Source organism: Nannospalax galili, unplaced genomic scaffold (assembly GCF_000622305.1).
Source record: "Nannospalax galili isolate Female #2095 unplaced genomic scaffold, S.galili_v1.0 scaffold667, whole genome shotgun sequence".
Taxonomy (NCBI): Eukaryota; Metazoa; Chordata; class Mammalia; order Rodentia; family Spalacidae; genus Nannospalax; species Nannospalax galili.
Window position 1 is genome coordinate 3,348,649 of NW_008358387.1, and position 16,448 is coordinate 3,365,096.

At 36.6% G+C, this 16,448-nt stretch overlaps 1 protein-coding gene across 2 annotated transcripts in view; it reads right to left on the reverse strand.

Annotated features, from left to right (window-relative positions):
* The window catches only part of Gabrb2 (gamma-aminobutyric acid type A receptor beta2 subunit), a 246,594-nt gene that overhangs the window by 19,353 nt on the left and 210,793 nt on the right, over positions 1–16,448 (reverse strand). For both annotated transcript variants that reach the window (XM_008821671.3, XM_017795228.2), the window contains 3 exons: positions 10,069–10,206; positions 7,950–8,102; positions 3,266–3,510 (listed from right to left, as the gene is read on the reverse strand). In XM_008821671.3, the coding sequence (XP_008819893.1) occupies positions 3,266–3,510; positions 7,950–8,102; positions 10,069–10,206 (536 nt within the window). The remainder of the gene's footprint in view (positions 1–3,265; positions 3,511–7,949; positions 8,103–10,068; positions 10,207–16,448) is intronic.

The window sequence follows — 16,448 nt, forward strand, 5'->3', positions numbered from 1 at the left end:
TATATATATTAGTTGCTTTGGTTTCAGGAATCACTTAAGTGACAGCATGATAACTTTTTAAAAATCTTAAAATTCTTTCCAAAAGTTATAATAAACTCATCCAGAAAAGAGATGAAACTGGCAGTATGTGTTTCCGTTGCCTTGTGGACTGTCCATCTTATCCTACCCTGACCTCAGGAGACGGCTCACCGTGGGTGAGCAGACACAGTGGTCCCATCTCCAGGAGGCTACCAAAGCTAAAAAATACAATCCCTTTCCTAGCAGCTGATTTTTTTTTCCAGGAGAGATAACAATACTTAGCTGATTATATGTGTCCAATCTTGGGGAAAAATAACTTTAGAATTACAGTAGAAAAGAAGGGACATTTTTGATAAGAACTAGTGCCATTATTCATGTGACTGGCACAAAAGATTACATAATCAGAATTCCTCAATATGGCTCTTCTATGACCTTTCATACTGGGTTGAAAAGAAAATTCAGTATCTAAAACCCATACCAGGGCATTTTTTTTTGTTTAAATCTAATCTGGGTGATGTCAAGTATCTTGCCCCATGAATAATTGGTGGTTTGGCATAGTACATTTGCTATAAATTTTATAACTAACAATCTTTAAAAAAGTGATTTCTTGCTTTAGTACTAATTTCTAATATACATTTATTTCTAGGTAGTACTGTCTTTTATGTATACAAGGCCATGTCATTGAAAAACCAGAGGAACCAACCATCGCCAATAGGTCTGGAGAAAACCAGTTTTCATGTGAAAGCAGTAATGCTTAACATATACACTATTTTAATATTTTACTAATATCTAATTCTTGTTGAGAATTTACCAGGTAATGAGGACTATGTTGCCCTTTTACAAATGATCACAATAATCTTCATAAAAACAATTTGAGAGATGAAATGTTCCCACCTTACTATGAGGAACTGAAAGGTTAGACAAATTGACTCTGTCCTCTTTTACCCAGTCTTTAAACTGGAGGGAATTATTAGATCTGAGTGATGCAAAAATATTTATGTGGAACCATTGTGTTAAATCAGAATTCTTAATATCATTGTTTTATGTGTCAATCAAAGAAAATAGTCAAACTAGACTGTGAAAGATCAAAGCAACATATTATTTGGTGGAGGGCAGCTCACTCATGTTTGAAGTGGGATTGTAGGGTGCTTTGGGACAGATGATTGCTTGTCGTGGGGAGCTGTCTTGTGCACTGTAGAAGGTTTATTTGAATCCTTGACCTCTACACACCAAATAGCATTAGCAACAGACATCACCCAGTTTGATAACTGTCTAAAATTCCTTGGGAGAAAAATATCCCTCCTCTGAGAACCACTGTGCTTGGAGATCTCTAGGTGTCTTTCTCTGTTCTCTTCCCCTGACCTGCTTTGTTCCCATCCTCCACCAGGAGGATGGACTTTTCATTATCATAAAGTGCCTGCCCAGTGAAGCTTTCTCTGCCTTCCTCTGGAAACAATTGAATTTAGAATGATCCAAGGCTTTTCAGTTCCATTCATATAAGATATCCACTGGCTCAACCTTAAATTTATCATTTAAATGCAAATTAGTATGAAAAGATCAGGCAGATGAAAGTGAAAAGAGATCAGATGTTATCTTATCAAGGCAGTCTGCATTAGGCAATTGTTTAAGCTCATTTCAAACTGTTTCCTAGGAGACAGTTTTATGTATTCATTCACTTTTCTTTACTAAGGATACAATATCAGGTAAATCATGAAATAAGTATACAGAAATATTCTCATTTGACAGATTGAGAGAGCCATACAGTAGGTTGGTTGCTGCTGTCTACCTGAATGTAGATTCTATCAAATAGAGTAACTGGGCACTGGGAAAAAAACTGACACCTCCTGGACTCTATACTTATTAGCTTTCAAGGATTACGTAGAAAATCTATCATCATAAATACCATCTTCTGAGAGGGAAGCATCCTTAAAAAATAGTCCACAACCAACTATCAGAACTGTGGCTATGTGGGGATCATAAGTGATTCAGAAGTTTCTGATTTACTCCAGATAAGTTCCAATGGTAGAGATTATACGTGTCCTATCCTTGGAATTAAACTGAAGTTGGAGATATTAAAATGGCAGTGAATTAATCAATTATTGTTATAGTTAATAGTTAGAGGTCGTTTAAAAGCATTTACATGTTTCTAGTGTCATCAATATCAAATATTTATTGAACCAAATATTATACACTACCTCATAAGCACTAGTACAGATATTAAATGAAAACACTTTATTTGTTTTTTAAGGTTTTAAGTTTAGACTATGGGAAACACATTTGTATTTATTCTACTTAGTTCAGATAGTTCTGTGACTGCAAGTCAAGTGACGTTTCATTTTGGGATCAAAGAGACTTCAGGCAAAACCCTCAAAGTGGTGATTCTTAAACTAGATTGCAATTCAGAAAACCCAAGGAAACTTTAAAATGTCCAGGCTTTAGGAGAGACGAGGAGTCAGTCTTTTAAAAATTATCTTCTGGGCATTCTACTGGGCCACTGAGACTAAGAATGACTGACTTCAAAGAAAAAAAAACTGTATAAAATTGTGTAGGAAATTTTCAGTTATGCCTGACTTGACAATGATATGGGCCTCACGCAAGAAGTGTTTGAGGGTTAAGTGGTATATGGACCAGGCATTGTGTAATCCTGTGTTCTTGAGAAAACGTTTCTTCTTTCTGTCTTTATACTGCTTTCTATCCTTTTGATACCCTGGAGGGAAGTCTTGGGTTGTGGGTGATAGATCTTTAACACATTTCTAAAGTTGTTCATTTCCATTTTAAATCAAAGAGAATGTAGAGCTCAGATCCAGGGCCTTCATTTAGCATAAACCACTGTTTAATAATGTAGTTTTATTTATATATTTAAGGTCAGGTTCTATATTTAAGCAGGTGATGTTGAGTAAGTAGCATGTGGCTTTTAAAATACATGTAAATAATGTGAGTAAATTTATAGAATTATAAACTTATAATAACACCTTCTATTCTTATATATGGAAAAATAGTGTACATGGTCCTCAGGTAATGAAGCTTGAGCATCCTTGCTGTTAACTGAAAGGACATGTAAGTGTGTTGGCTGATACATTTGGGAGCCAATTGTGCTTCTATCACTAATCTTCTGTGTAATTTTGGGAGAGAATTGCCCCCTTTTCTCCCTGGGCCTTGGTTTCCCATGTATTAGCAAGGTCATTAGCTTTATAGCTAGCACTCATCTATGAGTTTAAGAAACAAGGCGTTTGCCTTCCTCATTTACCTTGTTGACATCCAGGCGCATTTTCTCATTGTTGGCGCTAGCGGCCTTCTCTGCTGCTTTCTTCTGACGTTGGGGTCCTCTCCCAAAGAAGATGTAGTTGACCAAAGCATATTCCAGAAGAGCCATGAAGACGAAGACGAAACACCCCATTAGGTACATGTCAATGGCTTTTACATAAGGGATTTTAGGAAGAGTCTCCCGTAGGTGGGTATTGATTGTGGTCATTGTTAGGACAGTTGTAATTCCTGAAAAAGAAAAAAAAATTATAATAATAATGTTCTTATTTCCTTACTGCTCTGGCCATAGTTGAAAAAGCTAGTTTTATTCATTTGCACAAACTACAATATGTTTGGTGGAACTTATTATACACCGGTTCTGTGACTATCCCTGGGGATATGCACAAATTAGCTTACAGTGAACATGAATGATATTGGAAATTCTTCCATTAATTGTATTTTTCTGTTTATAGTTATTTATGCAGTTGGAAGTTAGAAGTATGAATTAAATATTATGAGAGATATGTGCGTAAGATGAGAATTAATATAGGGAAGACCCTAGTTCAGGTCTTTGATGTAGTCAGGACAAGATCAGGAGATGGCGAATTTGGGTGTTGTGACCCGAAAAATGAGTGGGTGTTACCCAGGCAACCAGAGACTGTAGGCTTAAGGTTACAGTGGACCTTAGAGAATAATAAAGTTTGGGTTGTAGACAGAATTCACAGCTCTTGAAAGATATTTCAAGATATTCATGGATACATTAGAGGACAGGTTGGGAGGAATTGTGATAAGAATGGAGATCAAATGACAGCTGAGAAAAGTTAAAGGCAATATAGCACTTGCCAGATGTCAACTGGGAAGAATACAGACAACTCGATTTAGGAAAAGCATGCTGGAAGAAGTGTGGAGAATGTGGCAAAAGCAAACAAGACAGGAACAAAGAATGCCAGTTAATATGCTTTCAGGATAATCCCCACCAATGATGGAGTGGTAAGTTAAAATACTAGCCATAGTTCTAAAATCTATGTGTGTATTATACAGATGATACAAACAGGCTAGTAGAGACATTTGGATACTGGAAGTGGAGGGGTTAAAGAAGCAGGAACCAGAGCTCTCATGTTTAGTGGTTGGATACTCAGCATATAACACCCAGATATGTATTATAGGATTCCTCATTGGAAATGTCATCTTCAGTTGGGATATTTACTTGACCCATTGCAGGTATCTCTAACAGCGGAGAGCAGTTAGTCTCAAAGCTGTCATTGGGAGGTAAAAGCACTGGGAGTCCAGCGTCCCCACTATGACAGAGTCTGGCCTTGTAGCAAAATGGTCTTGTGAAATAGACAAAGGTCCAGATGGCGTGGATGGGAAGTTGTATTGAAAGTGTTTGAACTGAGATCTTTCTAACTCAGGAACAGGTCACCTTCAACATCACCCAAAATTACATCCCAAAAGTTCAACTTCCTTTTTAAGAGTTCTCAGGATGTAGTTTTCTGATTTCATTCTACCTTGCTAATGGTTTTTATTTCACGTTTAATAGAGTCTCAGTATTAGCTATAGAAATATAAATCTTCACTTCAGTTTTGCTTTTGATAGTGTCTTCTCACAGATCTCCAATGTTTTGCATATTAGTCATTCTAAAACATTTTGAATTTCATTTTACCCTTTTATCATTTCAACTTCAGATTACTGGGGTCACATACATACTAAAACTGGCAATGTCAAATTCATATTGATCTGAATCTCATTTGAAGGTTGTTCTTGACCTAATATAAAATGGTTCAAATAGAAAGATATTTTAAATACTTCTTTTATTTTTAAATTTAAATTTTTTAAATGTATGAGAGACAGTTTATTTTGAGGGAAAATTTGAATGTGCGGTCCTAGAACACATATTTTGGTTACCCCAGGCTCCATGTTTAGTCATAGTAGCAGTTTGATGAAATTTTTATAACAGAACAAAGAAAGTCATAAATAAGGCATTTTTAAATACTTTGGGTGGGAACAGTAGGTAGGCAGGTTATAGCCAAGTGGGGAAATCTCTACTATAGGCTCTTGACCTGCAACATTCCAACCAACCTTTCCAAAATCACTGACGTTTTAATCAGCTAATCAGCTTTGCTGAAAGTTCAGTATGTCAATGAAAGAGACAATGTCAAATATTTATTGTTCCTACAATAGACATAAAATAGACAGTAGATTTTTAACTTTATGTAAGTAGAATAGTATTGTGTTCATTTCTTTTAAAACACTAATTTTTATTTTTCATGTATATGAGTGTTTTGCCTGCATGTATATCATGCAATGCCTGTGGAGGCCAGAAAAGGGGGGGTCAGATTCCCTGTAACTGGAGTTCTGGGCAGTTGTTAGCCGCCGCGAGGGTGCTGGGAACCGAACTTGGGTCCTCTGGATGAGCAGCCAGTGCTCTTAACTGCTGAACCATCTCTTCAGCCCCAGTATTCATTTCTTTACTAGCAAATATTTCCTAAACACCAATCCCTGGGTAAGATAGTATGGAAACCTGACTAGACATGGACCTTTACCCAGTGGATCATTCTGTGCTGTTGAGGAAGACCATCACATAACTAATTAAACACAAATTACTTGTGTGTGATTAGTCAAGATAGGTAGCTTTCAGTATTCTATGAAAACACATGACAGGGGCTTAGCTCACTCCTGGAGGTCACTGCTTCTCCCATCCACCCTTGAGCCAACTCATTCTAATCTAATTGCAGCCAAAATGACTGAAAATAAACCGAAACTGAGTCACAGAACTTATTTGATCGGTCTCTCTATTTCACTTGGAATAAAAGCAAAGCTTCTGCCAAAACTACAGATCCCTCTGTGAGCTTTTGCTCCCCAACCCCCTTATCTTCATTGTTCCCCGTGACCTCCCTCGGTCTTGCCCTGAACAGGGCCCCAGTGATATTCTCTATCTGTTCCAACCTCAGAGCTTTTAGTTGGAGTTTGGACCATCACAGCTCACATAGTTACCTGGTTCTTCATTTTCCTAAAGTCTTTTCTCTAGCAACAACTTTCAAGTGAGGCCAGGCTTGATTATTTTAATACTCCCTGGCCTAACTGAAGATCTGTTACTCTGTTTCCTTCTCTTGACCCACCCTATGATATAACTTTTTGGAATGTTGAGGTTTTTTTTTTTTTTTCCCTACTTTTCACTCTTTTAATACATATGCAAAGTGTTAGGTTTCATTATGACATCATCAAACATGATTTTGTTGTGCGTCCTCCTCACTCGTTCCCACTAGTCCTCTGTGCCCTTTACCTTTCCACCCCAGGTCATGTTTCTGCTTTCGTGCCACATGTGTTGTATTGCCTCCCACCCCCTGCTCAACACCTCTTTTCACCTTCTCATAGTTACCTTTCAAGTTCCATTCACACACACACACACACACACACACACACACACACACACACACAAACATAAAGGCTAGGATTTACATATAATCAAGAATATGTGGTGTTTACCTTTCTGAATCTGATCTGCTCATTTAATATAATTTCCAGATCCATGTATTTTTATGCGAATTTCACAATTTCATTTTTTACAGCTGAATACAATTCCACTGTGTATATGTATCGCATTTTCTTTCTTTATTTATCTGTGAGCAGACATCTAGGCCTGTTCCGTCTGCTTGCTCTTGTGAATCTTATCTATATTTTACTGGAGAATATAACTTCCAGAAAAGGATTAGTATCTCTTTGGCACCTAGTACTGCTAACACGTTAGAAGTTAAACAAACATTTTTGAATAAATAATGACTTTTCTGTGACAGTAATGACTGATTCAGAATCTTATGTTGAAGTAGTCAAAAATTTACTGTTTTAAACATGTATTTATTTAATGTGCCTGAGTGTATGTATGTGTGCCACATGCATGCAGTCCCCCTAGAGGCTAGAAGGATCAGATGCCTTGGAACTGGAGTTACAGGCAGCTGTGAGCCACCATGTGGGTCCTGGGAACAGCAAGAGCTCTTTACTGCTAAGCTACCTCTCCAGTCCCAGCTCATTATTTTAAAGGGAATAGTCAGAACACCGCATAGTAAAAATCTGTTACATGGACTCCAAAAAAATTGTTTATGAAATGTAACTTATTCTTTTCCTCTGATATTATAACAGAAAAACAAAATCAGGCATATGAAAAGCATCAGGACAAAAGAGTTCCTAACACTCTTACTCCACTGTCTGTTGCCCTGTGTGTCCTGCTCTAAAGCACGAGTAAAACATTAGAATCATTGCGTCTTAACTGTTTGTTACATAGCACATCTCCTGATCCCTGCTCAGGGGTAGGGGCATTGAAGTGAGCCTTTCTCAGCTAAAGAAGCACAAGAGCAAATTGAGCAATCATATAAGCATTATTATGCGAAATAGGTTTTAATAAAATTATCAAGCTGACGAAATCAATTTCATTACCAACAGCTATACGGTTAACTAATTTTGACATGGAAGAGCTTTAATTTGTGTTTAATTGATTTAATGCTGAACTGGATCATCAAAGTCTCAAGTATGAACTCTTACAATGGGCAAAGCCCAGTTTTATGTATCACAGATTCCTAGGTAATGAAAGCCCCCCCGCCCTCAGTAAGTCACACTCACACAGAGGTGGAGAGATACAAAGAAAGAAAAACAGAGAGAGTCAGAGAGGAGTCCACAGTTAGCAAACGGCCTACCTAATGCCACCCGTGCAGCGGAAGCATCATAATTAATCCAGAAGGAGACCCAGGAGAGGATAGTAATCAGGATGGAAGGCATGTATGTTTGCAGGATGAAGTATCCAATGTTTCTCTTCAGTTTAAAGCTGAGGGACAATCTAGGATAAGAACCTAGAAAGGCAGTTGAGAACACTATCATTATTAATCAATATTCATAACATACTTTCCATTAAGGATCTATAAACACTTTGCACATCTTCCCTAAATGTAATTTTAGCTCTGGTGAGGGATACATTTTTCCTGCAAAAGCAGTCTGGGAGCCGTGGAGCTTCAATCAGCAGCAGTACCCAAGTGTGGAATATATCAAACTCCAGCAATGAAAAGAAATCCTTGTTCTTCCTTGCTCAGCTCCACATATCACATCAAAGACACTTACTCTCTGCCACTGTGAGAACAAGACAATTTGGACAGTCACTGTTCACTCTCTCAGTTGGTCCTCAGTGCATTTATATTATGTTTTCTTCCACATAAGAGGAAAGCTATAGGCTCTGATGGTAGCAAAAACATCTTCACAAACCACAGGGTGCATTTTAAGTCTATGATCAGTGTTCAGTTGTCCGTGTATGTTTCTAACTTGTAAACGGTACTATTTTTCTTCTTAATAATTTAATCGCTCCCATTATATTACTAAAAGAAATTATTTACCCAGAAAAGCACAGAGAATCACTGCTTTTGAACAATATTTATGAGACATATACCTAAAGAATCAGTTTCCTGCTGAGGGCATAACAGTATGCATGTAGCTACCCTGAAACCAAGCATGCAACCAACAAAACAAACAAACAAAAAACAACCCCCAAACCACCTGGGTGTGGCAGTTGCTTTAATCCCAGCACTTAGGAGGCAGAGACAGATAAATCCTTGTGAGATGGAAGTGAGCCTGGTCTACTACATAGGGAGTTCCAGGCCAGGTGGGGTTACAGGGAGATACAGTCTCAAAAAACAACAAACAAACAAACAACAAACAAAAAACACCAAACAAACTAAAACCCAATATTTATTAAAACGTAAAATCTTTTGACTGTGATACTTTGGGGAGTTACCAGTTTAGAGAAGACACATCAGAGAGTGGACAATCTTGAACTATAAAAAGTTCACACTGGTAAAAGGCATGGAAGGCCGACATTCTCACTATTTGAAAGAAAGTTTTATTTAGTTTCTTGGGCTAAGCCAAAGGTCTTCGTATAAAAGTAAGAATATTTCAAAAAGGAATTCCTTTTCATGGAGCTGTAGGGATTTGGAGGCATCGGGCTTATGAAAAGATTCTGGAAATAGTTTTAAAAGTTAGAGACATCTTTTTGTATTTTCACTAAATCACATAAATTTTTGGTGGAAGTGGTTTTCAGCTCTGTGAAGTCTCTGAATCCTTTCTACTTGATTCTAGAACTCTGCATTTACAAAGTTACTTATTTATGTGACTGTTGGATTCATTTCAATGAGAAAAACAGGAAGGGGACTATTCCTGCAAGCTTATTTCTTCTACTAAAGTAGTACCTAGCAAATGGCTGCCTTCCTGGATCCTTTGCAGATGAGCTTGTGTGGCCATCCACAACCTCAGGGCTACATGGCAGAAGGGGTAATGGGGTAGGGTCAGCTAGGCATCTGAAAGGGGTTAGCTCAAAGAGAAGGCAAAACTGAAGGAATTTCTACCCTTTGAGGAAAATATGGCCCTCCCCTCTACTGTCTTTTGAGAACACCTCCATGCTCAGTGTCAAATGAACCACCACCTGGCAATCCACAATGCTTCAAAGAACTGTGATCAACTCTGTGGTTCGTAAATCCAAGCCAACTCCTCGTTCCTCTGTCCTCTGTCCTCTCTTTCTCTCTCTCTCTCTCTCTCTCTCTCTCTCTCTCTCTCTCTCTCAAATTCATCTCTTCTCTGGCAAATGAGAGGCATAGAGATGCTTTAGCTCTGCTGGGGTTGCTCTGGAAAATGTGCATGATTCTAAATGGTGCAAAACAAATTTATTAGCAAAGTGTCTATGCTACCAATTCCAGGGATACAATACTAGAAAGAAACCTTCTAGGAAAATTTGGTAAAGATTCATTTCTTTTAACCCTTTTCCCGGATACGAACCTGTAGAGAAAACAACCTTCTTGGTGATAAGTTTGTAATCTACGATGGAGAACTGTGGAAGCTCAATCTTGGTCACCCCCGTGACTGCGTTGTCATCACCACGCCAGTAAAACTCAATGTCGTCAGTTGTATACCCATCTGTAAAAGAAAACACACACAGGTACACAAAATAGAAACACACAGAAAGCACACCTGTTGAGAAGATGAATGCTGATATGTTAGAAGCCACAACTAAAGAACACGATGCAGACCAAGCATGTGAGGTCTACTGAAGCATTTCAACCTCATACAAACCTACTATGAGTAAAGTATCATGAGACCTATGCTAGGTGACAAAGGCCTGGGGAAACTAATAGCCTGCATCCTCTTACAAATAGGAAGTGGTGTACTTGGGGCATAGGCCTAGGTTTTTCTGGTTAGGAATCTCATTCTATGAAATATGAGCATATCATCACACAATTGGATTGTGTTTAAGAGAATACAAAAGAAGAGAAACCTCATTCAAATGATCAGTTAGTGTTTGTTGCCCCAAGTCATCCTCTTTAATATAAAATATTTGAATTATAATATATTTGGGTTTCATGAGAGAAGAGCAGGCATCATGAAGAAACGAGTCACTAATTTTCAATACTTGTGTAGATCATCTTGAAATTTGATTATGTTATATCTAATTGACGATTAAAAAACCCTCAAAACACTATTGGTTCTAATAGCATACAGATGATCTGAGTGGATACTGTACATTATATAGCACATTCTGGAGGCATGATTCCAGTCATTCAACAGTCCTTTACTGCACCCATATGATGTCCATTACTGAATAGTCTCTGGAGAAAGGATTCTCTATAACAAACACATCTTGTTAGAATGATACTTTCTACCTTTGACTCTGTGAGACATTTCAACAAATGAGAATGGATATCATCACTACAAAGAACTTCACATATTAGAGTAAAATAATACTTTATAGAGACATATGCGATGGTGTATATCAATAATATTTGATAAACTTAACAATCCTCAAACATGTCTCTCAAGCAAGAAGTATGTATTATATTTTACATATTACATGTGAAAAGATGCCATATTTAGCTCTTTGAAAGACTTTTGCATTTGGATAGCTGAATGTTACAAGCCTGAGAGCTGGTCCCTCAATGTCTAAAGCAGAAAAACAAATTAGAGAGTATTTATGTTCTTTGCCTTTTGCTATGTGACTAATCTACATGGCATCAATAGCTGGAATGGCAATCTTTTGATGCTTAGTTTATGATGATCAGTAAACAAACTTTATTTCCCCCAAAGTAGAGTTAAAACTGTAAAAATGGAAAGGAAATAAAATAGAAAATTATATTTTTCTTCTTCTGTGTGTATGTATGTGTGTGTTCCTGTGTGGGAGCAGGCATGCACATGTGGTGCATGTGTGATGTGTGGAGGCTTTCACCTTCCATCTTGTTAGGAAAAGGGCTTCTTGTTTGGCTTCTGGATAAGCCAGCATGCTGGCTAGCTGGCCTGCACGCTTCTAGGAATTCTGCTGACTCTGATTCCCATCTCGCCACAACAGCACTGGGATTACAGACACAACCTCCGTGTCCAGCTTTGCATGTATTCTGAAGATTTGAAATGAAGTCCTCTTGTGTGTGGAGCAACTGTTTTACCAACCAAGCCATTTCCCCAGCTCACAAAAATCATTTTTTGACCATAGTAGGATATTTTCTATTTTCTGTGTAGAGTACAGTGCAGCTCAGATAATGGTAACTCTCTGGAAGTCTAAAGTTCCATTTATCCATAAGAACATCTATTTTTATTTGATACCCAAAAATAGGCATTTTAAAAGAGTCATTGAGCATTTTCATAGCTGGTACTACAGTGTAGGATTTTGCTTAACAACTAATGACTTTTTTTTTTAAAGAATAGTGCTTTATTGAATAAGCTTTATTCACAGAAAAATAAGCTTTAATCTACAAATGTCAGATCATACAGCAGAAAGGAATTTTCTTAATTTTCCATACTGATGGAAAGGTTCCTACTAATGAAAAAAGCCATATAATTATATTCACAAATATAGCACTCTGTCTCAAAACATTCAACAAAATTATTCACAACACTAATATAATGACATATGAATCGTCATCCTGTCAGGTAAAACACAACAATGAAAAAAAATGCAAACTAACAAATTACATTAAAGCCTTGGTTACATCAAATAAAAAACACAAATTTGCTGCTAAATACAGACAAAATTATAAAATATACTTACATGGGAATTTTAAATGTCACACTAATGTACACCACAGGCACCTAGTAAATGCCAAAAATCTGTGTACGTATCTGCAAACTTTAACCTTTAAAATGGAATCTAACCACCCAAGCATTAACGTCAGTTTAATTTGAAGATGTATGTATTTCAGATTGTCATAGGCTATCAATTATAAAGTATCACTTAATTTGTAGCTAAAGCTATGGCACAGAACAGCTGAAATATGAACATTTGAGACTTCCAGGACAGGTAGTTTGGTGAAGCTTTTCATCTACTACTACTACTACTACTACTACTACTACTACTAAGTTTTTCATTTTCTGACGTCCTACTTAGCGATACAGCCTTGAACAAGTGACCTTTCATTTGAGCCTCAGTTGCCACAACTATAAAATGAGGGGGCAAGTAAGCTACTCTCTAAATTCACTTCTGACATTCTGTGACTATTATTTTAACGAAGAAATCTATGGTATGTTTATTTGCAAACACCATAGACTACAATGAAATAGAATTGTGGAATACTAATTGATTATATACCACCAACATCTTATTAGCATGATCTAATTTAGAGCACTGTTTTGCTATAGTGCTGCTCTGATACAAAACGTTATTTAAAACTAAATCTCAGGTGCATGATTTTAAGTGTATCTTAAGCAATAGGTTAATGGTACAATAAACACATCTTCAGAAGAGAACTCACATTTAATCAAAATTCTCTACCTAATCTTAAAAAGTGAGTTATCTGTCCCAAAGGAAAATGACTTGTTATTGAAGGTCTCAGTTTTCCTTATACTATTAGTATTAGAAACTCATAGTCCAAGATGACATCTCAAATGCAATCTAATTAATTGTTTATTTTTTTTTAAATATTTTATTATTTTTATTTTATGTGTACGAATGTATTACCTGCATGTGTTTATGTATACCTATGTTGTGTGATGCCCACAGAGGTCAGAAGAGGACATCCCTGCAACTGGAGTTACAGATGGTTGTTAGCCACCATGTGGGTGCTGGGAATTGAACCTGGGTTCTCTGCAAGAGTAGCCAGTGCTCTTAACTGTTGAGCCATCTTTCCAGCTCGTAGTGTCTGTTCTTTATACTGACCTGTCATTTGGGAGCTAGTTTAGAGTCTTTGATAAAGCAAATTACAATAAGAGAAGGAACACAGTTCCTAGAAGCAAACAAACTAGGTAGAAATGCATCATAGAATCGAGTTTGTCATACATAAGCATGAAAATGGATATTTGTGAAACAAGAGGCCAATCTTCCCATGAATGGAGTTCTAGCCAAAATTCTTCATGATTTCAAGATAATCATGCACAGTTTATTGTGAAACAGTCACTACCACTTGTATACCTAGTCAAGGAGTATTAGGCAGATACTAGACACCATCTCTTTCAAGAGAGCCAAAGTATCAGAACCAAAGAACTGGGTTTTATCATCTCATAAGTCTAATAATTCATTCAAAATTATTATTGAGTTAATGATCTGACTTAAAGATCTCATGGTGTTTTAAATAAGCATTTCAGATAATTATACTGCAGGTGGCACATGAAAACATTGAGAACAGCCTGTAAAGCAATTTAAGGTGATGATAACTATAATATAATAAATGTATTAAATATAATCATTTGTTTCACTAGTACTTGTATGATAAAGTACTTTATTATGCATTTTATCTCACTATTAACAATTATTAAAATTATTAACTATTATTTATAGGGAAGGAGTATTTATAAACATTATTTTACTATTGACTGCCTACATTTTGAATTAACTATTTTTGATCTGAATTTCATGTCAGAGAAATCTAACACTCAGAAAGATTACATAATTTGCTTAAAGTCACATTATCTGTTATGTAATTGAGTAAGGAACTGTTCCCATTTGGCCCCAAAGACCATATGTTCCCACTGCACAACGTGATAGGAAATAAAAGTGTTCAGTATATTAAAATGAGCAAAATGCCCATTTTGTAATATCAATAAAAGGCAGACAATGTGAAAAGAAGTGAATGGAAAAAAATCATGTCTAAATATTTCCTGTAAATGACCACGTCTGTGCTAATGAAGACCATTCCTGGTCTTCCAGATTCCTTTCCTTCCCACCGCACCCCCTCCCCAGTACTTACCTTCTTTTATGTATCTTACACATCTCTGGACAGAGTATTGAGAATATGGTTGATTTTTCAACAAGATTGTATAGGAGACATCTGCTAGTTGTTCAAATAGCAGAAACATGACTAAGAACCACACATATTTGACACTGTCTCCAAGATAAAATCTACTAAAGAATAGACAGGAAAAACATTGTTCAGAAAATAATTTAATGCATATGTGGACTTGAGTGGGCAGTCATTTATAAAGATGCTTTATGTGCTGTGAAATTATATATTCATCCTGGCTATGTACTAAATATTTTCAAAATGAATCTTAGAAATTTAATTAGAACTTTTAAGGATTATCTGGAGGATCTTCATTGTATATTTCTCCCTGTGTCTTCTAAAATTGCCTCACATAATAGCAATAGATGTGTTATAGAAAGCATTTAGAAAAGAGAACTGCATAATTCTTATAACTGTACTGGAGAGGTAGTGATAACATTTTATTTGAGATTTTAAATAAGAATTATTAAAATAAATATTAGTTACATACCATTTTATGGTAGTTTAATTAGTAGAAAAAAGCAACCACATAATGAGAATATGCCAAAGTGTTTGGAAATTGATAATAAAGCTTTTAAAGGTTTTTTTTGGTGTCCAAGATTTGGGAATGTAACACAGCGAAATAGAATATTATACAAATCTCTTAGCTTCTGCTAGTCTTAAAAGGCAAAATCATCTTGGAATCACTTTGGTTATCTCTGTCTAGAATATTCCAAGTGAAAAACAAATGTGTGCACTTACACCACCAGCTTCTGACTGAGCCAGGGCAGTCAAGCTCAAAAGCCAGTTCAATATACCATGTAGGATTGGCTTAGAGCAGACTTAGTTTTCTTACTTTGAATCTTCTCTGTGGGGAAATACTTCACAGTCTTGAAGTGATTAAAAACTAAAAGAAAATATATGCAAATGTATATGACCTGACTTTCATAGCTTTCATAATAATAAAAATAATTAGATTTCCTTTAGAGCCATCAGAAGGAGTCGTGCATGGAAGCTCTTCCTTAATATATTATAAACCAAACTTACTTTTTATATTTTATTCATGGAGTTCCTAAAACTGAGACATTATGCAATTTTTGTGTTTTTATCATCAAAACGAAACCCCACACAACAAATTCAAAAGGGTCATGAAAATACAAAGTATACATTTACTGGAATTCACCTCGAGGAATTAAAGGAGTGAAAGCTACCCACTGCTGATCTAGAAGCATGGATATGCATATTTATAAATTAATCTATAGGAGGTAGGACTAGGAGACGTATTTTCTTTGAAATACTGGTTAAAAACGTGTACTACCTGAGATCTAAGGAACAGAAATGTTACTTTAAACAGCCATACACTAGCTGAATGCATATTTTACAGTGGTGACACTGTTTTCTCTCTTTACTGTCATCAGTGTGATGGCTAATCCTGGGTGTCAACTTGACTGGATCTGGGATTAACTGAAATGAGAGAGATCTTCTTGATTGGATCATCTGAAGCTGGAAGACACACCCTAAATGTGGGTGTTACCTTCTGATGGCAGCCTGTATAAAAGGCCAAGGCAGAGGAGAATGCCTGGCTTCTTGCTGCTTGCCTTCTCTTTTGCTGGTGAGTTCCTCTTGCTGCTGTAGACTGAAGCCTAGCTGATCGTTTGGAATTTGTCAGACCTTCAGTGCCAGATTGATACTGAGACATCCAGCCTCGTGGACTGAGTGACTAGGAATTCTCAGCCTCTCCAGTGTGGTGCAGCCATTGTTGGACTACTCAGACTCTATCCTGTGAGCTAAGCTGATAAATCTCTATACATATATATTCATCCTACCAGTTCTGTTTCTTTGGAGAACCCTGACTAATACAGCCTTTCATCATTATAATATTTTAAAAACAACACTTCGTATTTTGCTCCTATCTTCTGAAATTTCAAGTACTCATATTTTAGATTGTTGCATTCTGTCTACCATGTCATTGCAACATAC